Source organism: Ochotona curzoniae, unplaced genomic scaffold (assembly GCF_017591425.1).
Source record: "Ochotona curzoniae isolate NIBS_2020 unplaced genomic scaffold, NIBS_Ocur_1.0 contig_2754, whole genome shotgun sequence".
Lineage (NCBI taxonomy): Eukaryota > Metazoa > Chordata > Mammalia > Lagomorpha > Ochotonidae > Ochotona > Ochotona curzoniae.
The window spans coordinates 275,719-301,904 of NW_024465582.1; the positions used below are offsets into that span (position 1 = coordinate 275,719).

Genomic DNA, 26,186 nt, shown 5'->3' on the forward strand with positions numbered 1-26,186 from the left:
ATGGCTTTCTTGGGGTGGGGACACCCTTGTCTCAACCTCACATGCTGTGCTGCCCACCAAAGGGCTTCTGAGGGAAAATAACGGAAGCTATGCACATTTCTGTGGCTCTGTTGGGAGATTGAGAAGACAGGAGGACTCCAGTGGCTCCCTGGGTGGGCATGTTGAAGGTGCCCTGGCTGTGCTGTGAGCTTCATGACCCTTGGGGTGGGCACACGCAGAGTGGTCCAAAGGCATGAGGTGCTTTCCTGTGGTTTGTCTTACTGTGGAGGGCCAGGTCAGAGGGATACACAGTAGGTCTGCACTAGCTGTGGACTGAACACAGGACCCAAAACTGAGAAGCGGTGTGTGTGTAAGCAACCATGTTCAGTGCACGCAAATGCTGGGGTACAGGTATGCAGGTTATACATGTGCCTGTGGCACAGAGGTGCAGGATATACACGTGCTGTGGGAAGACATGTGCAGTATATACACATGCCTTGGGGTACACATGTGCAGGTTACATAAGTGCCTGTGGCACAGGTGTGCAGGACATATACATGCTGTGGGCACAGGTATGGAGGATATATACATGCTGAGGGCACAGGTGAGCAGGACATACACATGCTGAGGGCACACAGGTTGTACAGTACAAGCACGTGTTGGGGCACACAGGTGTAGTATGGCCACATGCTGAGAGTCCATACATGGACACAGATTTCATGCCGTCTGAAATTCATTTCTGGTACCCTCTTACATCCTCTAACCCAGCATCCCTGTGCCCTGTGCCCTCAAGGTCTCAGGTAATGCAGACCTCACAAGAGTCGAACACACACGCCAACAGAACCCAGATACTGGATGTGCAGCCCCCACCAGAGAAGTTACTTCTCAAGTCTCCCAAAGATCTGGGTGGGTGAGGCCTAGTTGCTACCTGCCAATCCCAAGGATGGCACCCACCCTCTTCAGCCCCCACCACTGTCCTGTGGCTACAAGTGGCACCAGCAGTAGGGCAGGGAGGGCCACTTGTCACTCAAGGCTGTACACAGGGCGGCCACCATAGGCCATAAAGTGGCACAGGAGTTGACCCCTAATGCTGATGGGCAAGGGCTACACACTGCCCATGATCCTCCACCACCACCAGCATCACCAGCACCTATCCAAGCAGCTGGGCTCCAGCCAAGCAGGCAGCATCATTGGGACACAGGGCACAGGTAGAAAGGACTGTGCCCGCTTGTTGAAGCTATGTGCACATAAGCTTGTGCACAAGTGGCTGTGTGACCTCCCAGTGACCGCCATGTGGGAATATCACCTATGTCTGCGTTGTTCCTGGCTCCAGTGAGTTCTAGCTGGAGAAGGGGCCTGAGAGTTCTGGTCCCTGGTGACTGATTTGTCACCATGTTGGGGGCAGGTGGGCAGCTTTCCTTGGTGCTGGGTTGTCTTCCTAGGGACAGCGCTGACCACAGCAGGATGTGGAATGTGGGGCAGAGTTCTGGGGAACACAGGTGGGACCAGGCCAGGGGCCTGCCTGACTCTGGTCAGCTGCAAGACAGACTTGGGTGAGCTGGATCCCAGTGGGTATCTTGTGGAAGGTCCATTGGTCACTGAGGGTCTTCTCTAGGCACAGCACATGTGAGCAGTCAGGCACAAGTCAGCCAAGCCATGTGGTCAGCACCCCCTCCCCAGTGTGGGACAGAGGGGGTGTCAGGTCTGTACTATCTCAGGAGGCCAGTGTGTGTGGTAGGTCCCCTGCCTTGCTTCAGGGACCCCCAAACCACCCTGCATCCAATTGGGATCCTACAGGCAGTGCCATGTTCCCCCTTTCTTGGCAGTGCATCTGCTCATCACTGTGTTCCTAGGGGCAGAGGGACTAGGGTGTTACATTCAGTTGAAGGTGTTGCCTTGGGCCTGGCCCCATACGTGGCTGTGGCATCCGTGGCTGGGCCTCTTTCCATGTCCCATCCAGGTCAAGTGTAGTAGGGATGATCTATATGGAGGATTTGTCCCAAGGACATGGTCCAGCCCCAGAACCATTGTGGAAATGCATCCCCCAGGGCAGGACCATGGAGTAGCATGGCAGGAAGGGGGATTTGAAGGGATTACCCTTGGTGCCTGGTGTGGGGACAAACAAGTGTGGAGCTAGTGTGGTACCCCACAAGCCTGTAGGGAGGGACGCCCACAGGGGTGTCTACAGCAGGTGGCTGCTGAGTGACCATGAGCCTGGGCAGCTCCATCTGCCTGCCCAGAAAGGCCCTCAGGTGGGTTCCAGGAAAAACTGACCTCAGGCCCTGTCCATGCAGCTGAGCTGATCATGACCTTGGCCACCAAGTTTCCTGATGACAGGCCCAGCCCTGTGACCGGAAGGGGAGACACAATCCAAGGGTCCTGGCTGCAAAGGTCAAGTTGGTGTCGTGGCCCTGCCCATACAGCCAGCCTTGCAGAAGCCTCTCAGGTCCCACTGTCCTTGGCAGAGAGCTGGATAGAAATAGCCCAGCCAGATGTCTCCCCAGGCCTCTGGGGGCTACCTCTGCCTTCCCTCATTGGTCACAGCTATGTTCTTTGCACTTGGGCTGGTCCATCTGAGGGCCACTGCTCCCATGGGTTCATGGGGTAGACAGGTCCCAGGAACCACAGAAGGGCCTAGGCCAGGTGCATCATCACTACAGGAGGCAGACACCCTTCCCGGACTCCGCAGAGCAGTCTCAAGGCTGGGGGGACAGCACTTGGAGTTGAGGTTATAGAATAGGGTGGCCACCTCAGGCCTCTGCCCATCCTGGTGTCCAGACTTGGATGACCAGCTTCTGTGACCTTATGGTCATTTCCTGTGGCCAAGCCAGTGGTTACAAGCTAGGCAGCATGGCCCTGGCCCACACTACATTCCATTGTCTCAGGGATGTGTGTCTGCTGTCATCATTGACAGAGCTCCTAGTACTGCCAGAAGCTTTCCATGGCTGAGGCATTCAGCCAAGGAGGGGTAAGGTAGGGCTTGTCCATGGCAGCATGCTGAATCCAGGCTGCCCCTCAGTACCCCACAGGCCTCCTTAGTACAGGATGGTGCTCTCAGACCAATAGGTGCTTTTGACAATGATTCTTCAGCCTTAGGTGATTTGGCTGAAGGGTCTGAACCAAAGCTCTCCAGATGTGGGAGAGGGGGTGAGTCTATCTTGTGCCTATGCCTGCTGACCACTGACCAAGACACACAACTCTTCAAGATACCAAGTGCCCTGGACTTTATTTCTCTAACAAAACCTACAAAGATGAGGCATTGTGAAAGGAAGCAACCAGCAGCTGGATGGAGCCCAGCTAACTTCTGGAAGCACAGCTGCCCAGATGGATGCCCTTAGGGCCTGTGGACACCAAGGGCTTAAATAAATAAATACGTCATTCAGCAAGTGCGGCCCCATGTCCTGTCATGCCATTCCATGCCTGCATGTCATGGGGACCTTGGCACGCAGACACCTGATAGTGGGGCCTGGTGGTGTCTGTGGAACTGTGGACACCAAAGACAACTGGGCAAACTGTTTACATTCAGGACAGCTGGATGGACTAAGAGGTCCTGCCCTAGGTAGTGAAGGTTGACACCTGTGACAGGCTGAGCTCCTGCACACACATGCTTACAGCTGCCGTGAGTCATGCATACTTCATAGGCTGAGCTGTACAGGTGTGCTCATGGCTGCCATGGATGGCCCTGAAGACTCTCCTTAAGCACATGGCTTGCCAGGTGCCCCATGGCTCCAGCACACACATCTGCATGAGGCCTCACGTGGTCCTGGACTGGGGCACACCAGAGGTGGTGGGCACAGCCCCACATACCCACCCAACAGTGGATGTGAAAAGCCAGGCTCCCTGCCCACTGACTCCAGGCTGTGGCATGTAGATGGGGTGGTGTGGATCTTGGGCCCACTTAGGCAACTGGGGTGCAGGCAGGACGTCCACAGCTCCTTGTACCCCAGACAGGGAGAGGACCAGAGGTCAGAGGGGATGTTGCGCTGCACCTTTGCCACAAGGAGGTACATGTGCTTCATGGGTGCTATGGATGGGGGGAGGGGTGGGTGCTCCCAGTCACTTGCCTTGGGAGGAACCCCAAAGACAGGCCTGACAGCTTCTGCAGGAAACTAGAGCAGCCAGCACAGCTCACAGAGCAATAGGTGTATTCCCACACTGTTCCCTAGTCCAACCCCAGCCTAGACCGCTGATTTCCTGGGCCATTGTCTTGTGTTGGGAGCAGATGGTGGTCACCCCCTGGCTGCTGTCCTGTGTCAGGAGTAGATGGTTGGTCACCCCTGGTTGCTGTCCTATGTTAGGAGTAGATGGTGGTCACCTCCTGTCCACTGTCCTGTGTTAATAGATGGTGACCACCTCTTGGCCACTGTCCAATATCAGGAGTAAATAGTGACCAACCTCTGGCTGCTGTCCTGTATCAGGCATAGATGGTGGTTACCTCCTGTCCACTGACCCATGTCAGGAGCAGACGGTGACCACCTCCCAGCTGCTATTCTGTCAGGAGTAGATGGTGACCACCTCTTGGCCACTGTCCCGTGTTAGGAGCAGATAGATGGTGGTCACTTCTCGTTCACTGTCCTGTGTCAGGAGTAGATGGTGATCACCTCCCGGCCACCACCCCTCACCAAGAGGACTCTGTTCAGCCCCTCAGTCAGGACCTCGAGAAACTCCATGTCTAGGTAGATGGGGTTAAGGCCCTAATAGATGCTGTGGAGCCAACCTTGAGCCCAGGAGCAGACAGGGGCGGGACAGTGGGGCAAATAGGAGTAGGTTTGCTGGGGACGGGCAGCAGCTGCTGCTCCCCAGGCCCAGTAGTCAGCCAATGTAAGGCTCAGCGAAGTGCCCGGACAGCCTCTAACCATACACCTGCAGGAGATGCAGAGAGTGTCCTAGAGGCTCAAGCAGGCTAGCAATATGAGGGGAACCCCTCCCCCACCACAGTCCAAGGCAGTAGGTGGTATTACCAGGTGCACACTTGGGACAGAGGTGACCTACAAGCTGGATGAGCAAGGCACAGCCACTTGTCACCCAATCTCCCAGGTGTCCCTTAGGCACAGAGCATACCTGGCACACTTACTGCCACCCCTGCCTAGCTCCTCCCATATCATGTGATTGTTGCCCACTGTGCCCTGGCTGCCAAGAGGTAGAAAAGTAGGGGACTGATCACATGCCCACCCACTGCTACCATGTTCCTCAGGTGGCAATGATCCCAAGACTAGGGAGGGAGCCCAGCAGGGACAGAGATGGCACTGCAGCTGAGAAGGATACAGTTCTCATCCCCTTGCCGGTTCTTGGGGGGGCCGGGCATGTTCAGCAGGACCAGCTGGGCATCCTGGGATCGGCTGAGGACCACACCATTGAGTTTCACGGCCGTGTGCATCCGCCGGACATTGGAATGGTCCCTGTGGGAGGAGGGTAGCAGTGACGCAGCATTCATACCCAGCAGCCAAGGAGGATCCATTAGCACAGAGCTGCACTGGTGCCTCCAGGCACCTCCCATGACATGCAATGACATGATAGGCAGTATGCCATGCAGGGAAGAAAGTAGCTGCCCACTGGGCAAGGTGCTCTGGATCCTACCCCCACAATCCTGTTTTTGACAGTACATGCCACCACTGCTTCCTCATATATCCCAATGTTACCCAGGCCTCAAGAGAGGTCAAGGCTCAGCTACAACAGATCACTCAGCAATGTGCTTATGGTGCCTGACAGCCACATCAGAGGTCTCTTGTGCCCTCACAAACCTGGAGGAAGTAGCTCTGGCACACAGCGTGCCAGGCCAATGCCTCATGTCTCCACTGCCCCCAGTTCTACGCTACAGGGGTAGATAGGAAAGTTCATGCTGTCCCTGAGAGCCCCACAGCAAGGGGGCACTGTAAATTGGCACAGGTATGTACAGAGCACAAGGTGGAGAGAGGCTTAAACTTCTCAATGTCCAAAGTTACTGAACAGTAAAAAGGTCGACAAATCAACATGTATGACCAGGGAATTCATACGTACCACCATGGAGCTTCATGAGTCCAAACGTACCATTATGGAGTCCACAAGTTCACATGTACTGCCATGGTACAAACGAGTCCACAAGTACCACCATGAAGCCCATGAGTTTGCGTGTAACAGCAGGGAGCCCATAAATCCACATGTAAAGCCATGGAGCCAACAAGTCCACGCATACCACCATGGAGCCCATGAGTCCGCGTGTACCACTGTGGAGCCCATAAGTCCACACATTCTACCATGGAGCCAGCAGGTCCACATGTTCCACCATGGAGCCCACGATTCCACGTGTACCACCATGGAGCCAATAAGTATATGTGCACCATCATGGAGCCCATGAGTCCAAATGTAGCACCATGGAGACTTATGAATCCCTCCATGGAGCCCACAAGTCCAGACATACCACCATAGAGCCAAACAAGTCCACATGCATCACATGGAGCTCACTACCACAAATACTACCAGGAGCCCATGAGTCCACACATATCAACCATGGAGTTCATGTGTCCACATGTTCCACCATGTAGCCTCACTAGTCCACAAGTACCATCATGGAGCCTCATGAATGTATGCAACCCACCATGGAGCCCATAAGACCACATGTACAACTGAATCACGAGTCCACAAGTACTATTAAGGAGACCACGAGTCCACTTGTAGCACCATGGAGCTCATGAAACAAGGACACCATACAGCCCATGAATCTACACATACCACCATGGAGCCACATCAGTCTACATGTTCCACCATGGAGCCTAAATGTCCACTCATACCACAATGGAGTCCATGAGTCTACAAATACTATCATGGAGTCCAGAGGTCCACACGTTCCACCAAGGAGGCACATCAGTCCACACATACCACCATGAACCCACATCAGTCCACAAGTACCACCATGGAGCCCAAGAGTTGACGTGTAAAACGATGGAGCCCACGAGTCCACATAATTCACCATGGATTGCACAAGTCCACACATACCACCATGGAGACCACAAGTCTACGTGTACCACCAGAGAGCCCATGAGTCCACATATACAACGATAGAGTCCAGGTGTCCACATGTTCCACCATGGAGCCAACAGATCCACATACTCCACCATGGAGTCCACACATACCACGATGGAGCCCACAAGTCCACAAGTACTACCAAGGAGACCACAGTACATGCAAAGCATCATGTAGATAATGAGCCCGTAAGTAGCATCATGGAGCCTTACGAATGCATGCATTCCACCAGGGAGGCTACTTGTCCACATGTTCCACAATGGAGCCCAATAGTCCACATGTACCACCATAGAGCCCATAAGTCCACAAATACCACCAAAGAGCCCACGAGTCCACACACAGCACCATGGAGTCAACACATACAATCAGGAGCACACAAGTCCATATGAACCAGGATCAACCCCATGAGTTTACATGTTCCACCATGGAGCCAATAGGTCCACACGTGACACCATGGAGTCTACAATTCCACACATACCACCATGGAGCCTCACTAGCCCACAAATATCACCATAGAGTCTCATAAATGCATGCATTCCAACATGGAGCTCATGAGGCCACATGTACCACCATGGAGCCAACAAGTCCACTGCACTAGTATGGAGTCCACAAGATAACACGTAGCACCATGAAGCCGCAACAGTCCACATGTCCACTATAGAATCACAAGTCCATGTGTACCACCAGAGAGCCCACAAGTCCACACGTACCGCTATGGTGTCCATGAGTCCGAATGTACCACATGGAGTCACACCAGTCTACACATACCAGCATGGAGCCTAATCAGTCCACAAGTACTACCATGGAGCCTCATGAATACATGCATCCCACCGTGGATCCCATGAGACCACATGTCCACGATGGAGCCCACAATTCCACATATACTACCATTGATCCTACAAGTCCATACCATACCACCATGGAGCCATTAAGTCCACACGGTACCACCATGGAGCCCACAAACGCCCCATGGAAGTCTCACTAGTCCACAAGTACCATCATGGAGTCTATGAGTCCACATGAGTCCACATGTACCACCAAGGAGCCCACAAGTCCACATGTAGCATCATGGAGCCTCTTTTTTTTTTTAACCTTTTATTTTATTTCTTTATTTTTCATTTTTACTATCATGGAGCCTCTTAAATGCATGCATCCCAACATGGGACCCATAGCCCACATACAACACCATGGAGCCCACAAGCCCATGTGTACCAGCAGGGAGTTCATGAGTCCACATATACCACCATGGAGTCTCATGTGACCACTCTTACCTCCATAGAGCCTCATTCAACTCCAAAGGTAACACCAGTCACAGGTGTAAGCCTCTCAACTCTTTTATGTTGATAAAATGGCAGATGTGGCCCCAACATGTGGCACCACCATTGACCATGAACCTGACTGACAGGTAGACCTCAGTCCACACTGTCTGGGAGAAGCGTTCCCTCCAGGAACAAATTTGTGGTGTTTGTAGGGGTGTGAACTAAGAGACAGTTCTAGCATCAGAACCCTGGATCAGGGCAGTGTTGGGTTTTAGTGCGAGGCACCTGCCAAGGGCACAGATCAAGCAGACCCATGTGGCCTTAGGACCCCGGGACATTCATGGGAACGGCATCTGTTTCCACGACCTTGCCCTGAGTGCCTATGAGGAAATATCCTTGAGGAACATGGAGTCTTGTGTGGGGCGCACATGGCAACACAGAAATTCACACCCATGACTCCTGTAATGCCTTTCCCAAGTCATGCAGAGGAAGGGGAACATGCACACTGTACAGACATGCATGGATATTCAGAGGCACACAGACAAGGGCACACACAAAGACACACACACACAGTGAAGCCACATATACCCTAGAGCTGCACATATATTAAACATGCACACACTATATATGCTGACATGTGTACACATGTGGTGGTAACATGTGCAGAGAAGCATCCAAATGCACACTGAGGGCTGACCTGACCTTCCAGTTCACACTGGGTTCACTTTGATAGATGGCTGGCCCTACACCAGACCCTGTCCGGCAAGCCCACCCCTGGGAGACCCAGCTGCCAGTCCTGTGTGCCACACTTGTGTGTGCATGCATGTCCCTGTGTTCACCTCCTTCTTCTCCTCCTGTGTCCACACAGGAGGTGAGCCCTAATCCCATCTAATGGCTTCCAGCAACTAATGCCCTGAGGAGACATGCTGTGGTCATAGGCGCTGTCCATTGGCTTTAGCCACCCAGCAGAGCCTCCATGATGTCCTTGTGTGTGATGACCTCAGGATTGCAAAGGGGAACACAGTCCTTGCCATGGCGCTGCCCCTGTCCCTACTCTTGTCCCCAAGGGCCACACCTGCCCCCAACCCTTGACCATCAGCTCATAGCTCCTGGGTGTGGCTAAGGCAGTGAGTCTAGCCTGGTACCAGTCTCTGGAGAGAACAGATGATATGTGTAGGAGCTCTGTCTGCATGTGGCCATGCACATGCACACATGTACACACAGATGCATACACAGCTGGATACACAAACTTGTACATGCAGGCATGTAAGGAAGCTGGTCCAGGGCAGCCTAAACACAGCAGGTGGACTTACAGGTTTCCCCATTCTCTACGTAGAGGAGAAAAACAGAGTATGTTATTGCATGTGTGAACATGTGGTATGTCTGCAGGCCATGGCTGGGTGCCCCAAGCCATCCTAAAGCCTGACAGGGTCCCTGGGTCCTCCCTACAAGGGGTTCCTCCCTGCCAGGTTCTATGAATCCCAGGCTGCCTAGCCCCACCACTAAAGGATAGGGACTGAGAGGTGACCTGGCCTCTGCCTGCATGAACTAGGAACAGCCCACAGGTTCAGATGGCCATAGCCACCACACCTATCAGGACACCCTACTTCCCCAAAGGGAATATCCCTGTCTCATTTGCAGCCAGGACACACACTAAGCCCAGACGTGCTGACTGGCCTTGGCCCCCATCCCTTTGGGGCTGCCCAACGGACAGGGCCAAGAACCCAGCTGACTACTGGCGCCCAGCCTTTCCCTTGCTGGTGGCCCTCAACACTTACGGCTTCAGGCTGAAGAGCTCCCTGAAGCCCGCCCCACCGGCATCCCTGTGCCTGTGCTTCTCTGCACTCAGCTTCTCCTTGGTCCAGGTCATCTGCACCTTGTCAGGTGTGGGTGGGGCCTGTGCCCTGGAGGCAGCTGCAGTATGGGATGCTGTATTCCTGTCATGGATCAGCTGGGCCTGGAAGAGTCAGACGTTGGCAGAGTTCAGCGGGAACAGCAACTCCCAGGATGCTCCAGATTGACAAGATGACCACTATGGCCAGGCTGCCCTACAGAGCTGAGAGAGTTGAGTGGCCAGCAGCTGCCCCATGACCTTTGCCCTTGCCTTGACTTCCACACCCACAACTGGGACTGACCAAAGCCCTAGATCCTTCAGCTGCCCTGCCTTTCCTCTCAGGCCCAGACTTGAAAGCCACAAGCATGAAGAGGACACTGGTGCCAAGAAAGGATGGGCAGGTCAGCACACCTGTGCACCTGCACACTCACGGCCTGAGTTCTGAACAAAACACTGATGCCTGAGGTCCCTGCACCCGCCCTGGGATCCATCACAGAAAATGATTTGGACTCATTTACAGCTGCAGCAGTGTAAGAGCCCAGGGAGGAACAGGCAGTCATCATAGAGGTCATCTTGACCCGCCCCCTCACCTCCCTCTGCCGCTCGCCCTTTGTCAGCTGCATTTGCTTCAGCATCTGTGACCTCTGCTCCATCAGCAGCGTCTTCTCATAGGTGAAGGCCGAGATGTCGTTCTCCACCTGGGGCCCAGAGGACAGCAAGTGTGTTCATCCCATCCTGACCCCAGATGTCCTCCACCTGGAGTCCACAGGGGCAAAAGGTGCTGTCATCCCACCCCTGCTCCCCTGGGCACAGTTGACCAGATGGCACAAAGGGCTCAGATGTCCTGGCTATCTGTCCCTCCAACCCAGTGCAGCCCCCAGGAGCTGTGGGTGGAACTTGCATGAGCAGCAGTTGGAACAGCACTGGCTCCGCCCCCCAATCCTCTCGGGCACTGCCCCATATACAGCTCTGAAGAGTGGCCATGCCTGGAGTGCTGGACAGGGCAGTGGCCTCGAGGGACTGCACTCTCCAATAACAGGTGTGAGTTTGCTCTTGGGGCAGCACCCAATCCACGCAAAGGCCACCCAAGGTGACCACACGGGAAGCCATCAGTGATGTGGACACTCAGGACAGCCATAGCCACTCAACTGCAACACTAGACTGCACTAAGGCGACCATGCACTGGGTGCTGTAGCTAAGCATGCATGTAGCATTCTGCGCTCTCCCCTCACTGGTGGGCGCCCCACCCCCCACGCACCATCTCCACCACCTCCACCTCAGCACTTATGCGCAGGTGGTACAGGAACGTCTGGAGGTCCTTCTTCATCTGGACACTGTTGTCATCTACCTGTGCGACTGTGAAGATGCGCATCCGGCACTTGCGCCACACCTGGAAAGGAAGGGTCAGGCTGGCCAACAGCTGCTCCCTCACATGCCCTGCGGCCCCATCCCCTCCCCGTGGTCCTGCCTCCCTGTGGCTCGTTCCATCCCATGGCCCCACCTACTTTGTGCTGGCGCAGCAGAAAGGGTAGCAGCATGAGCATGCCCCCGTCATGCACCACCCACCATACGTCGATGCTGCCCTCGCCCAGCCGCTCCTGGTTGTGTGGAAACAGGTCAATGTTCTTGGCCACCAGCAGGGCCTGTTGGGCCGCCGTGGTGTCCCGGACCGTCTCTGCCAGAGAAGGGCCACAGTGACTTTCTCATTGGCTGGGGCCATGCCCACCCGCCAGCACCCTGCCCCCCACTGGCAGCTGCACCCACCCACAAAGTACTTCCAGGAGTAGGGGCTGTCTGGCTGCTTCCAGGTCTCAGGCCAGGCCATGAGCACCGTGTTGTGCTTCATGCCACCCAGGCCGGCTGCCTGGATGAGGTGTGAGGTGCCATCCCTCAGGCTGCAGGACACCACAAGCTGGCAGAAGCCCTTCATCTTCTCGGCCCCCATCAGCGCCCGGATGTTCTGTGAGGAGTCAGAGGCATAGCCTGGGCTGGGTTCACAGGCACACACTTATGCACCATGCACATGGAAGACACAGGGACACTGAACACAGGATTGCACAGGCATCACCCCCATCTCCGATCTTGGGGCCACATGCACCATGACCCACACTGCAGGATATGAGCATGGGGCAGCGTTGCAGCATCCCATGATCCCCACCTTGCCAGATGCAGAACTTCAGAAGGACTCTTGCCTGTCACCTACTGACCCAAATCCTCTCCCACCTTGGAGAACTGACCTACCAGGACCTGCTCACCTCCTCAGCCCGCTGGGCCTCCACATGCTTATCCAGATAGGTCCCCTCCAGCACGGAGCCTACGATGGTCAGGCCCTTGCCGGCCTTCAGTTGGGAGGTGAAGGACAGCAGGCGTGGGTGTGTTACACCCTGCTCATCATCCAGGGTCAGCATCACCAGCACCTGGGGCCTATGGTAGGTGGGCAGCAGTCAGCACAGAACACTGGCCTTGCTGGACTGCCGGCCACCCTGGATCCTGAGCCAGCAGGTCTCAGGCCAGGCCTCAGCTCTCGGGTCATGCTCACCTCCAGTTCTTGGTGTGGGGAGGGCCGTGCTCCACACGCAGAAGGGCGTAACGGGCAGCGTTCAGCGAGAGGCCCCGGATGCCATCACCCCACTCCTTCTCAGCCCTGGGGGTGAGGGGGCGCTCAGCCTATATCATGGTACCACCAGGGAACCCTGAATCTGAACTCACACAGGTCCAGACTGGCAGGTCCTGCCCCCTGCAAAGAGGCCCCGCCCTGAGCATCACACCTGCTTCACTCACCCACGATACTCAATGTACTTATAGATGCAGCCGGCGATGAGCATGGCTGACAACGCATAGTACCAGGAGCAGATGAACATAAGGGCCAGGCACAGGCTCATACCCAGGAAGGACAGGGTCCTAGGGGGGCACACAAGACGTGGACCCTCAGCCATCAGTAAGGACCCTACGGCCACATCCCAAAGCAAGCCTGAATGTCCCAGCCTTGGAGGGGGAGGGTCCTGACCAGTGGTAATACTTGAAGCGTGGCCTCCAGTTGGGTGTTCGCAGGAGGGTCTGAAGGGCGCAGGCCAGATTCACGAACATATAACACATGAGGAAGAACCTGGCAAGTCAGGGGGCCACATGAGCCAGAGTGGGTGATCCCGCCCCTCCCGAGTCCAGCCTCTCCTTCCAGATCCCTGTGCCCTGGTCTTTGCACCCCCACCTGAATCTCTATCCTCCTGTCCATGCTCCAGGTTCCCATGTTGGTCAGCAGCCCCCTGGGACGAGGCTAGCTGTGCCCACTTACATGGAGAGGATGGGGGCCACGCTGTCCAGGGATGCAATGAGAATGCCAGTCTCACAGATGAGAGCCGTGAGCAACAGCGCCCAGGTGGGCTCCCCGTTGGCCTTCCCGTGGCCAAAGACCTGCAGGAGGCAGCCAAGAGGCATCAGCTCCACTCCAGGACATGTGAAACCAAGACAGCAGGAGCTGCCAAGCTGGTCTACACTGGAGAAGCTCCACAGGGCTCGTGCTCGCCAGGCCCCTGCCTGTGTGCCCAGGCCACCACTAGCCCCCTCTAGGCCTGTCCTCCCCGACACTTCCCAGAGCCCAGAGACCTGTCCTCCCCTAGCCCTGACCCCCACAGCTACATCTGCCAGCATGGCCCAGAGTGGAAGGGCACTCTCATGGCCTAGCGCTCCCCCCCACAGCCCTAGGGCTCAAAGAGCTTTCCAGAAGCCCATAGGCTACTGCTGGAGTCACACCAAATTTTCTGGGAAGCTCCCTGCTGTCACATTCAGCGATGTGCAGGGAACAGTGCCAACCCCTCCTATGGATACATGCTGCCAGGCAGGAAGCTGGGACCTAGCCTGGGAGGGTAGAGTCCAGGCCAGAGCAGGTAACAGTAGTAAGGGGAGATCCTGAGAATCAAGTTGGGGTGAATCCCATAACATGGGCAAACAGGAAGGAGGTCTGATCAGTGGCTGGAACCTTAGGTCTTCGCTGACCTCCCAAGGATCCCCTCCCCATCCTGGCCGCACTCACATGCAGGAAGGGAATGATGCCATCTCGGGCAATGGCCTGCAGCAGGCGGGGTGCCCCGGTCAGGCTCTGCAGTCCAGCACCACAGGTGGAGAAGAAGGAGCCGATGACAATAACCCAGGGGGACGGCCAGGCCAGCATACCGATGACCAGGTTCCCCTGCAGGGCTTCCCCGAACCTGCAGAGGGGGCAGGATCAGTACAGGGGTCCTCGCAGGAGACCCTCTCCTGCCCTGCTCAGTGCAGGGACTTTAGACAAAGGGGTAGCCTGCCCAGTGTCCTGCTCCCCTAGGCCACTTCAAGACAGCCCAGGCCCTGGTACCGCCACGGTGACCCTAATGGGCAGGCCTGGTCATGGGGAGGGGAGGATGTGCGCGTCCCATGGGTCTCAGGGTTTGCTGGAAGCTTCTCCCAGCTCCAAGGTCTAGGAAGTTAGGTAGCAGAAGTCAGCCAGTGGAAGCTGGGATCTTTCTCAGGAAAACAGTAGGGGTGAGCATGGGCGGGGTGTGGTCTGGCTGGAGGTGGAACAGACTGGGGGTGGGGGCTGGTTGGAGGCGGAGCCCATGGGGGTGGGGCCTGGCTAGAGGAAGAGCCAAGATTGCTGGGCACAGAGCAAGGCAGTATCATACTTGTCTCGCAGGACCACGCCCTCAATGCAGGCCCCAAACAACACAATGCAGGACAGATCTGTGACTCCTGTCAAGGAACTGGCAGAGAAGAGGCAGAAGGGCACAGAGACCAGCAGGGCTCTCCTGCCCATCCCACATGGTCCCTGGAAGCATGGCTAGAGGGACACATGCAGGAGGCAGTAGCCACAGCTCAAGTGCACGTGTCGTGGTAAACAGTACATGTGATGTCTATGGTGGGGTAGCGCCCATCACACGTGTGGTGTCCCCTCACGCTGCAGACTAGGATGACACAAAAGCCTGGTCAGGGAGCAAGTGGGAACCCAGGTGTCCCTCTCCTCCCTGGGGCAGGGCTGATGGCCCTCCCCTCCCGCCCCTCGGGCCCCAAGGATACAGATGAAGGATGTGGTCACGATGGCTAAGATGGTGCCCGTGGGGATGGACTTCTGTGCATCCTTGAGGTCCCCGGACCGGTTAGAGCCAGCCATGATGCCTGTGGACACACAGTGACGTCACAGCTAGCCATGGTCACCCAGGCCTTGGGATACAGGGTGGGGCATAGGGGGAGACTCCACTGTGCATGGAGGTTGGTCACAGAGAGCCCCGCTTAGCAGGGCCAGAGGCCAAGGGGCCATGGGCTGCAGTCTGTGAGGAGGTGCCGTTGTGGGCAGACCTTGGGATGGGGGCTCCAGGGGCCAGGGCCTGTGGTCTTGGCAACCCCACTGTGTGGAAACAAGACCTGAAGGAGTAAGTCCCCGCATTCTGGGGGCTGATGGGGAGCCCCGCTAGGCAGAGGCGCAGACACAAGGTGTGCCAGGTGCTCACCAGTCACGGAGGGGAAGTAGATGCCCACCAGCATGGTGAAGTAGGTAGTAATGTCTGATAGCACATAGGGCAGCGCCCCAGACCGACGGTCCTCAGGCGCTGGCACTGAGGCCACTCCCTTCTTCTCCACGAAGGCCCCCCGGTCTGAGTAGGAGCTCCATAGGTTGTCTGTGGAAACAGCATTGCTGAGCTGGAACCCTGCCCAACAAGCCCAACCCAGCCTCCACTGTACACAGCATCTCTTCCCCCAAGGGTCACCCTGGCCTGCACCTGCCCCACCCAGGCTACTTCCCCTGCCCAAGGCACCACCTTCCAGACCTCTGTGTCTCTAAGAACCCCCACCTCTGCACATAGCGGGGGCCACCTCCAGGATGTGGCTATGTCCCGCTCCATCTCACTTCATGACCCTTGCCTAACACAGGGGGTCAAGGTAGCCTCCGAGGACCCAGGACCCAAACTTATACCATGGAATGCCCCCTGCCCGGGACAGGAACCTGTGGATGGATAGGAAGAGTTGCTGTTTGTCGATCCGCTGACCACTTCCTACCTTATCCAGTGGGATAAAGGACCTGTTCTCACGATGCTGCTGACCTGCACAGGTGCCCCAGGAGGCTGACCTGTTGAAGGAGACCCCAGGGGCTTGGCCAGGTGGGTACCACATCCCCCACCACACTTACCAAGGAGCACACCACTGGCCACACCAGGGATGCCCTGGATCTCGCTGAGGTTGTTGAGAGTAAAGTACTCGTTGCAGGCGAGGGACTGGCTGGAACCATTACAGAAGAGGCCCCAGAGGGCTGTGGGAGCAGAGCCATTGCCAACCACGTGCATCTTGGCACAGACATCGAAGCCACGTCGGGCCAGTGTGCGGTTCCCCAGGAGGCACACCCTGAGGGTAGTAGGAGGCCTAAAGCTGGAGTTCCCCAACACTTCTGCTGTCCGGGGTGGGGGCGAGCCAGGAGTTTTCTCACCACCTCCTCCTCCCCCTGCAGGGACAGGGCTGGGATGAGGTGGGAGGAGCTTCCTGCATGCCCTGTGGACGCTCCTGTCCTCATGTGTGTGCCTGCTTGTGGCCACCTTGTATGGCCTAGAGGACTTGGGACCCAGGGGTCCCCAGGCACTCACGGGATGTCAGGGGGATCGAAGGCTGTCTTGATGACACCAGCATAGATGGCCAGGATGGACAGCACAACGCAGGCCAGGAAGACCAGGGCCAGCTTGTTGACGTACTTGACACCCACAAAGACCACCACGGCCATGAGGGCCAATGTGCAGGATCCGTAGAGCCGCATGTTGTGCAGCAATGCAGCTGCCTCACCCTCGGGCGTGGATGCTTGGAACACGGCTGCGCCCGGTGAGATGTATGTCTGCAGGGATAGGGCCGACCAGGGCAATGTCAAGGAGCCGCCCCACTGCCCTGACTGCCCTGACTCTCTGCCTCTGGAAGCCCCATCTGAGGGTTCAGCCATGCCCATACCCAGGAGACAGAGCTACCTGCCTGTGCCAGCCAGGGGTTAGGACCTTCAGGGAATGCTTGGTGAGGTTGGGACTCTTGGTGTGTGTGTGCGGGGGTAGCTCGTGGGGAGTGGTATGCCCCTGGGCATGCACTCACCAGGAAGATCTCAATGGTGCCTAGGATGTACATGGCCCCGGCGAAGGTCGTCCCCAGGTAGAAGCAGAGGCCGACAGCGCCGCCACATTCGGGCCCCAGTGAGCGGGAGATCATGTAGTAAGAGCCCCCAGCTGCAGATGGAATGAGGGTCAGGGACACATGCCTTGGGCACTCAGGTACCCACGCATCCTCCCACGGGAACTGATTAACAGAGCCATGTGGGAACACGCCTCCTTCTGGGGACATCTCCTCCCAAGAAAAGCAGGTGCAGGCACCACTGGCATGTCCAGGTCACATGGGAGCCCAACGGGCCACAGGGACCTGCCTGCTGACTGGCAGCCCCTGGCAGGGAGTGGACCATGGGGCTCCAGGGGTGCCTGCCTCTCTCAGCAGCTTTCCCGGGCCAGTATGCAGTGCTGAGGACTACAGGCTGCATTGTAGACTGTCAGCTTTCTGTCCTTAATCTGAATTCCTGCTCCTGTGCGCATGGACAAAAGCTTCCCCACCCCATGCTGGGCACCCAGGCCTGCGGGCCAACACACACCTGGGGCCTCCCCGACCCAAAAGGAGAGGCTTGTCAGCTCAGGACACACCCCAACCCCAACGAGATGCACGGGAGTGGACACCTCCCAGGCCAGTCCTGAATCCCAGAGGGCACACAGCCAGTGAGGGAACAAGGAGAGCAGGGTAGGTGTGAGAGTGAGGGCAGCAGGACAGGTGTGGGAGCTGAGGCAGCACACCAGTGGATGGCCCAAGGCTCCTTAGGTCTGGGTAACTTCTGCCAGGCTCTCCTTAAAGTGCCCTGAACACAGAAGCCCACTCTGTTCCTGGGTACCCCAGGGGTAGGGTTCCTGCAGGGATTGCATTCATGGCAACCTCAGCCACCTGCTCACCTGGTACAACGCCATTGGTGGCGATGGCGCTCATGGAGACGGCTGTCAGCATTGTCTGCAAAGGCACAGTCCTATGTTCCAAAAGCTTCCCGAGTGGGGAGAGCTGGGCCTAGGCTATTCCACCAGGCCACAGAGGCCAGCCAGCCTTGCCCCTGCCCTCAGGAGCTTTGATGACACCAGCCCTGGGTTCTCCACCCCAACCCAGCACAGGGCACATGGGATCCACTGGCCTTGGAAGACCAGCTCTGCCCAAGGCCCCAGGGCCTAGCTGCTGCCTCTGCTGGCTGCCCTCGGTCCAGGGAAGCCCGTGCAGCCTCGGGTTGGGCAGGTGACCATGCGGCCAGCGTCTCCTGTTATCTCCATTGCCGGGTGATGCTTTAGTAAACAGCTGGGCCTTCAGGTGGTTGAGTGTACCAGTAAAGGTCCTAGCAGGAACAGGGCACTGGATAGAAGACGCTGGGGTGCCCAGAGCTGGGGTCAGCCTTCTGTGAGTTCTGCTGTCGACCCCTCCGATGCAGCAGAATTGTGAAGACGTGGGGGCTAGGGCTCATCCCAAGGACAGCTCTGGTGGGGAAGGAGGACTCACGCAGGTGCAGCACATGGCCACGATGAGGAAGGATTCAAGCACGCCGGCAGCGCCCACGATCCAGGTGAGACGCAAGAAGAGGATGACGCCCAGTATGTTCTGCAGGCAGGGCAGGTAGACGCCAATGAAGGTGCCCATGCAGGGGGCCTGTGGGAACAGGGCTGGGGCTGGAGCTGGAGCACACAGAGGGTCTGTAGGGACAGGGCTGGGGCTGGAGCTGGAGCACACAGAGGGTCTGTAGGGACAGGGCTGGGGCTGGAGCACACAGAGGGTCTGTAGGGACAGGGCTGGGGCTGGAGCACACAGAGGGTCTGCAGGGACAGGGCTGCAGCTGGAGCACACAGAGGGTCTGTAGGGACAGGGCTGGGGCTGGAGCACACAGAGGGTCTGCAGGGACAGGGCTGCAGCTGGAGCACACAGAGGGTCTGTAGGGACAGGGCTGGGGCTGGAGCACACAGAGGGTCTGTAGGGACAGGGCTGGGGCTGGAGCACACAGAGGGTCTGTAGGGACAGGGCTGGGGCTGGAGCACACAGAGGGTCTGCAGGGACAGGGCTGGGGCTGGAGCACACAGAGGGTCTGTAGGGACAGGGCTGGGGCTGGGGCTGGAGCACACAGAGGGCCTGCAGGGACAGGGCTGGGGCTGGAGCACACAGAGGGTCTGTAGGGACAGGGCTGGGGCTGGAGCACACAGAGGGCCTGCAGGGACAGGGCTGGGGCTGGAGCACACAGAGGGTCTGTAGGGACAGGGCTGGGGCTGGGGCTGGAGCACACAGAGGGTCTGTAGGGACAGGGCTGGGGCTGGAGCTGGAGCACACAGAGGGTCTGTAGGGACAGGGCTGGGGCTGGGGCTGGAGCACACAGAGGGCCTGCAGGGACAGGGCTGGGGCTGGAGCTGGAGCACACAGAGGGTCTGCAGGGACAGGGCTGGAGCACACAGAGGGTCTGTAGGGACAGGGCTGGAGCACACAGAGGGTCTGCAGGGACAGGGCTGCAGCTGGAGCACACAGAGGGTCTGTAGGGACAGGGCTGGAGCACACAGAGGGTCTGTAGGGACAGGGCTGGAGCTGGAGCACACAGAGGGTCTGCAGGGACAGGGCTGGGGCTGGGAGCACACAGAGGCTGAGCAGGGCTGTATGTTCTCTGTCCACACCCATCCAGCCAGAAGATGGTGTTGAGTGGAGGTGCCGTTTCCTGTGACCACTGCTCCTGTGACTCCCTGACCAGGCCTGGACAGGGTTGTGAGAGGAGGCTGGGGCAGGTAGCCCTGGGTCATACAGTTCAATGGTGGCTCAGGGCATGGTAAGCTGGTGGCCTGGAGGCCGCGAAGGAAAGGGTGCAGCCTGGCTGCTGCCTGCCCATACCCAGTGCCCAGCCCTGGGACAAGGTGGGGGCAGCAGGACAAAGGGCTCCACCCTAGCTGGGTGCAGCTTGGCTTAGAGAACAGGAAGTCAGCAGGAAGCGGCACAAGGCCGACCTGCCTGGCCTTGGCCAAGCCCACTCTGTAGGGCCAGGCAGAAGGCTCAGCCAGATTCGGCCATGATCTCAGGAGGTGCCCTAGCCCAAACGAGCAGCCAATCCCCCTCCTGCCCACCTCCTATACACATGTGCACCTGGGTCATGGCGCCTGTCTGCCTCCTGCCAGTGTGCGCATGGGTCATAGGGGTCTGTCTGCCTCCTGCCAGTGTGCGCATGGGTCCTAGGGGTCTGTCTGCCTCCTGCCAGTGTGCGCATGGGTCATAGGGGTCTGTCTGCCTCCCACGCGTGCGCATGGGTCACAGGGACCTGTCTGCTTCCCATATGTGTGTGTATGTGCCTGGGTCATGGGAGCCTGTCTGCCTCCTGCCAGTGTGCTCATGGGTCACGCACCCCATGGCTGCTAATGTACAAGTCCCACAACTGCAGGGAGGACCTGCAGGCCAAGCGCTAGGCATCCCTGTGCCACCCCTACCATGCCAGGTGAGCAGCTGCGACCTTGACAGGCTCCAGGCTCCAGGCCCCTCCACACAGCCCAGGAGTGGCCACATACCCGCTGTGAGCTCCCTGGCAGGGGTCACAAAAGGGCCACACATGGTAGGGGAGGGGAGACAGGAAGCACAGGAAAGGAAGCTAGGGACTGAGGGCCCTGTGGGGAGGGAGGATGAGGACAAGGACCCAGCCCATGAGGGAGGGGGAGTACGGCGACCTAGGGTCCAGCCCAGGGGAGTGTGAAGGATGGGGGCTGAGGGCCCAGCTGGGGTGGAGAGAAAGGTGTACCTTGGACTCGCGTGGCCTGCTTTCCTCAGCCTCCTCGTGGTCCACCACGCCCTGACTGAGATTGGTGTAGTTGGCCAGCTTGTTGAGCAGCGAGGACACCATGGGGTTGCTGTCCATCTCCTCCTGCAGATGTCCACCGGTCACTCTCAGGCCACACCGCTCTGCTCCCTGGCCCCCCTCCATTTGCCCCTGAGGAGAAGCCACTTGCCTCAAAAAGGGCCATGTTCTTGCCTTCCAGCAGGCTGTCCCCATCCAGTGCCGCGGCCCCCATGAATGGGCTGCTTTCCCGTGCACCGCCATCACCTGTCAGGAGAGGCAACTTAGCTGATGGCCCATGGCAGCCATGCCAGACCTCCACTGCCTGCACTCCAAGGCCACGGACACCCTGGTCCACTCTGTGGTCTGCTGCTGGGCAAAGCTGCTAGGACACAGGAGGGGATGGCACCCTGAGGCTGGAAGCTGAGGAGGGGCAGGGGTCCGGGGTCCAGGAGGAGCCTGGGGAGGTGTGAGGGTGACACGCAGGAGCAGTGAACAGAGGACAGAGCCAAAGGCCAAGGTCCATGGGTGATGTGACCCGTCTTGAGCACAAGCCCCCAGCAGGCAGGACCCCAACCGGAAGGGACAGAACTACAAACAGAATTGCAGCCACACACAGGCCAGCCAACCTAGATGGCACGGCTGCTTAAGTGGCTGGCATTCCCAGGACCTGCCCATGGCCCTGTTCCCTGGGGACAAGGTGGTCTTGGGCTCAGGTGGGCAGGGTGACAGACCCAGGAGCAGGGACAGGTCATGAATCCTAGCTGGCACCACCTGAGATGGCTGGCCCAGCCCCAGATTCCACACGTCAATGGCTCTGGCCCTTGGGGCCAGGCCACAAAGGCACACAATGTCCAGCCCAGAACTGGATACCCAGATCCCCACCCCAGACTCTCCAGAGGCCTCCCACCCCACAGTAAGTCACTGACAACAACAAGCATGGCTGTGACAGCCAGACTCTGGCCAGGACAGATCTGCTCCCCTGGGGTGTAAACACGTCCCTGGGCATGCCAGCCTGTGCGTATACCTGCCTATGGGCGTGCCTCCCTGTGGGCACTCCTTCTGTGGGCAAACCTGCCTTGCGGGCACTCCTTCTGTGGGCACAACTGCCTATGCCAGACCTGCCTATGGGTACTCCTTCTGTGGGCAAACCTGCCTTGTGGGCACTCTTTCTGTGGCACAGCTGCCTGTGAGTGAGCAAACCTGCCTTGCGGGCATACCTTCCTATAAAAACACATCTTCCTGCACTGCCAATTCAGCTGGCTCAGTTTTGGGAGTGGAGGCTAAGCATGTCTGTGATGCACAGATGGGCAGGTTCTCTACCCACTGGCTCTTGTGCCCACAACAGTGGGGTTGCAGAAGTCAGGAGCCAGGAGTTCCATCCCCGTGGGTGGCAGGACACAGTGACTGCGGGCTTCACCAGGTGCCAACAGTTAGCACCTAACCAAGCATGTACATATTTACCCACAGGCCCACCACAGACAAGCAGTTAGTCCCCAGGCCGGCACACACGGGGATGGCTGGTCCCCAGGCCGACACACACATGCACAGCCGGTCCCCGGGCCGGCACACAAGAGCACAGCCGGTCCCTAGGCCGGCACACACGGGCATGGCTGGTCCCCGGGCCGGCACACACATGCACAGTTAGTCCCCAGGCCGGCACACACGGGCATGGCTGGTCCCCGGGCCGGCACACACGAGCACGGCCAGTCCCCAGGCCGGCACACACGAGCACAGTTAGTCCCCAGGCCAGCACACACGAGCACAGCCGGTCCCCGGGCCGGCACACACGAGTATAGCCGGTCCCTGGGCCAGCACACACATGCACAGTTAGTCCCCAGGCCAGCACACACAAGCACAGCCGGTCCCTGGGCCAGCACACACGAGCACGGCCGGTCCCCAACTGGGGACACTATGAGCAGGGGTACAGGAAGGGGTCCCCAGACCCAGCCCCTTGCACAGGGAGGCAGGCACGCCCTGCCCCCGCTCAGGCTATCCCCGACCCATCCAGCCACAGGCAGGGAGGAGACAGAAGCCACTGCCCTCTGCAGGTCAGATATCCTTCTCTGGGGACCTGAGGAGTTGTTCCCAGGTGCCTGCCTGGCCCAGCCCGCCCTACTGGTGCCCCCACCTGTAGTGGGAGCCCAGAGGTCATGACCAGCACTGCCATGGGCTCTGGTTAATTCTTAGCCTGGGACAGTGACCTTCACCCAGCAGCCAGGACTCACACTTCCCAACTGGACACAAAGGGTGAGGGAGGCGACACCACTCCCAACCCAGGAATGTGGGGTTGGGGACAGCAGTGGGGGAAGGTGGCTCTGGGACCAGGAGCCTCGAACCTGGGCACAGCTCCCTGGGAGTCAATCCAGAGCCTGGGCACATCCCAGTCTAGGCCTCTTAGACCCTGTTGCCTGTAGGGTTCACTGTGGCAGGGACACACCCCCTATGCGGCTCCCAATCTCTTGGGGTCTCCAGCAAGAAGCCCCCAGGCATGACCCCTCCCCATGGGCCCTGGCAGCCTTCCCGAAGCAACACTAGCAAAGACTTCATATCTGGGCCTCAAGGAGTCCTGCCCTGTGGTGACTGTCCCAGGCACTCAGTGTGAGCATCAGGAACCTGCCCTGTGGTGACTGTCCCAGGCACTCAGTGTGAGCATCAGGAACCTGGGAATATTCCAGAAGAGGAAACCCCCAGAGCTGGGTCCAGGGCTCCTCACACTGACCAGAGCTGCAGGCTAGGAAGAGCAGAGACCTGGGCCTGGTGGCTGCTCACTACCCAAAATGCTCCAGGACGGGCTGGGTCAGCTGCCCCCAGATGGACCGGAGCACCCTCTCCCTACTGCAAACGGCCAGCTCTCCCCCGCCATGCACACACACATATATGTGAGGGCTTCACATAGGAACAACCTGGGATTCCCACAGTCTAGGGAGACAATTCAGCCCAAGCTCCCAGCAGCCCCCATGTCCCACGTCTTTAAACATGGGATTCAGTCACAGGACCTGGGGCCCACACATCACACCACAGTCCCCATGTGACACCATGACTCAAGGCCACCTTCAAGGACAGGGCCATAGCCCCCACTGCAACTTCCTGTCCCCCCTCCACGGACATCACCACCCCTCCCTGCCCATGGCCCTGGGCTCCAAGAGGAAGCCCCATAAGAGGGTTGGGACTGCCAACAGCTGCCAGCCAGGGCACGCACCCCTCGTGGGTCAGTCAGGCCCAGCCAGGACACCTCCCACCCCACACCCAGACCCCATCACTCCGGGGCTCAGCTCATGCCTCCCCCAGGTCCTATCATCCGGGGACACGGGGATGGGGAAGCAGCCCTGGGCCAATGCTGGCAGGGAGCCCTGCCCGCCCTACTCAACTGACCTGCCCCAGGGTGGACAGCAGCTCAGGCCCCGCCCACTGTGCAGTGCCAGAGCCCTTGGCCCGCCCTGGCTGGGTCAGCGAGGGAAGCTGCAGGAGACTCCCCAGGTGTTCAGGCCACTGGACCACCAGTCAGGTCTCACTCGACCTGAGGGACCCCAGCCTGGGCTCCCTGGCTCCCAGGGTCCTCCTCTGGGGACAAGGAGCCACCAGTGTCTGCCAGGGACTAGGAGGAGACAGCATCCCAACCCTAGCCTTCTAAAAAGCCCAGAGCCCGACCAAAGCCACTGCTGGGCCATGGCACACCTGGCTGCTCTGAGATCCTGAGGGAAGCACCCAAACTGGGGCCAGCAGGCCAGGCACAGGATGGCCCCCAACCACCTGCCTTGCACTTGCTGGGCCTGTGGGAAGCGGCCTCCTGGGCAGGCAGCATGAGGGCTGGGAGGACAAGAGAAGTAGCTGAGAGGAAGAGGAAGTGCTGAGGGGGGGGTCAGGGTGTGTAGGAGCAGCTGCACCCTCTGGAGGCCTGAGAGGCTCCTGCCAGAAAGGATGCTGGAACACGGGTGGGGGCAAAGGCCAAGACGCCCCTGCACACCGGAGCCCCTGGTCCCAGGAAGGACCCACCCCCGTCTCCAGCCCACCTGTCCTTTGCCCAGGAGCAGCGACCTGGGGTCCACAGCCCCAGGCCTGGTCAGGCAGAGGCCCAAGGAGACCCTCCCACGGCAAGGGGCACTGGACCCCCAACCGGGGCAGAGGGAGCAGGCTGGGAACCCCCAGCCCACCCAGACCCCACCCCACTCCAGAGAAAGTGAAAGTGTGGATGGCTGCCCAGACGGGGCGGGGCCGCGCCCTCTCCTGGAGGTCTGCGAGGCCCAAGGTCAGGGACAGGCGGAGCTGGACCAGAGACCCCCCCCGCCCCCCGTGGGGGCTGCCCGCCACCCCTCCCCACAGCCGGGGTCTCCAGCTGGGACCCGCATGCCCGGCCATTCCCATGGCAACGTCACACCCCCTCCCGGTCCCACCCCGGAGTTAGAACTTGTTTCCGCCCCCACTTGCCCACCAAGCAAGTGAGGCAGTGTGTGTGCGGGGGCGCCCGAGGTTCCCCTGCCGCAGCCCCCTGTCCTTCGGACTAACTCGGGTGCAGGCGCAGTGGGCGCGGGGCCCGGCGGGCAAGAGGCGCTCCGCATCCCGTTGGGCTCGCCCCCTCGGCCCCGACCGCCGCTTCCTTCCCGGCCGCCGCGTCCGGCCTCCGCCTTTGTCCGGGCGGCAGGTGCGCGCGCTCACCCGGGCTGCAGCCGTCGGGTCCGGGGCCGTCGGGGTCCCCGGGCGCGTCGGCGCGCTCGGCCGCTGCGTCCCCGCCGTCGGCACTGCCCTCCACGGGCACCACCGTGAAGCTGGTGGGCATGGCTCCGCCGCTCCGCCGACGCCGCCGCTCCCGCCGCCGCCGCCCGGGGCTCGCGCGCAGGGGCGGGGGCTCGCGCGCTGGGGCGGGGTCCGCCCCGCCGGCCACGTGACGCACCTGCCCGCCCCCACCGGCCCCGGAAAAGTTTGTGCGGGGCGGGGCGACTTCCCGCAGGCCCCGCCCCGGCCCCAGGGCTCCGCGCCCGCCCCGCGCCGCCGCGGCTGCTCCGGCCGGCACTGCGCCCAGCCCCCTCCGCCCTGGCGCCACGGCTCCGGGCTGCCTGCCCGGGCCAAGCGGACGTCTCCCTGGGTCGGGGGCTGTGCTCACGGAGGCCTGGAGCACTGTGAAGTTAGAGACCGAGCCCCGCAGACAGTGCCCCAGGCCCAAACACCTGCTAGGGACGGCCCCGCCCCCTGGGGACGCTGGCTTTCTCACCCTGCTCCTACCCCCAGGGCAGAGCCCGCAAGGAGCAGCTCCAGGCTC

The 26,186-nt window shown here is 59.2% G+C and overlaps 1 protein-coding gene across 2 annotated transcripts; it reads right to left on the reverse strand.

The window, feature by feature from the left end:
- Nucleotides 1–22: 22 nt before the first annotated feature.
- SLC12A7 (solute carrier family 12 member 7) lies at nt 23–25,733 on the reverse strand. 2 transcript variants are annotated; one of them, XM_040977375.1, is made up of 25 exons: nt 25,586–25,733; nt 21,102–21,196; nt 20,894–21,016; nt 18,640–18,786; nt 18,054–18,108; nt 17,161–17,291; nt 16,674–16,915; nt 16,226–16,437; nt 15,549–15,716; nt 15,118–15,216; nt 14,727–14,784; nt 14,102–14,276; nt 13,364–13,482; nt 13,079–13,177; nt 12,853–12,972; nt 12,611–12,715; nt 12,327–12,495; nt 11,836–12,031; nt 11,577–11,746; nt 11,330–11,461; nt 10,662–10,769; nt 10,016–10,194; nt 9,551–9,565; nt 5,245–5,378; nt 23–4,651 (listed from the first exon to the last, which is right to left on the reverse strand). In XM_040977375.1, the coding sequence occupies exons 1-25, from the start codon at nt 25,704–25,706 to the stop codon at nt 4,560–4,562; spliced, it is 3,264 nt and encodes a 1,087-aa protein (XP_040833309.1). In that variant the 5' UTR covers nt 25,707–25,733; the 3' UTR covers nt 23–4,559. The 2 variants fall into 2 exon arrangements, with proteins under 2 accessions (XP_040833309.1, XP_040833308.1); XM_040977374.1 differs by lacking the exon at nt 9,551–9,565.
- Between the last annotated feature and the right edge of the window lie 453 nt (nt 25,734–26,186).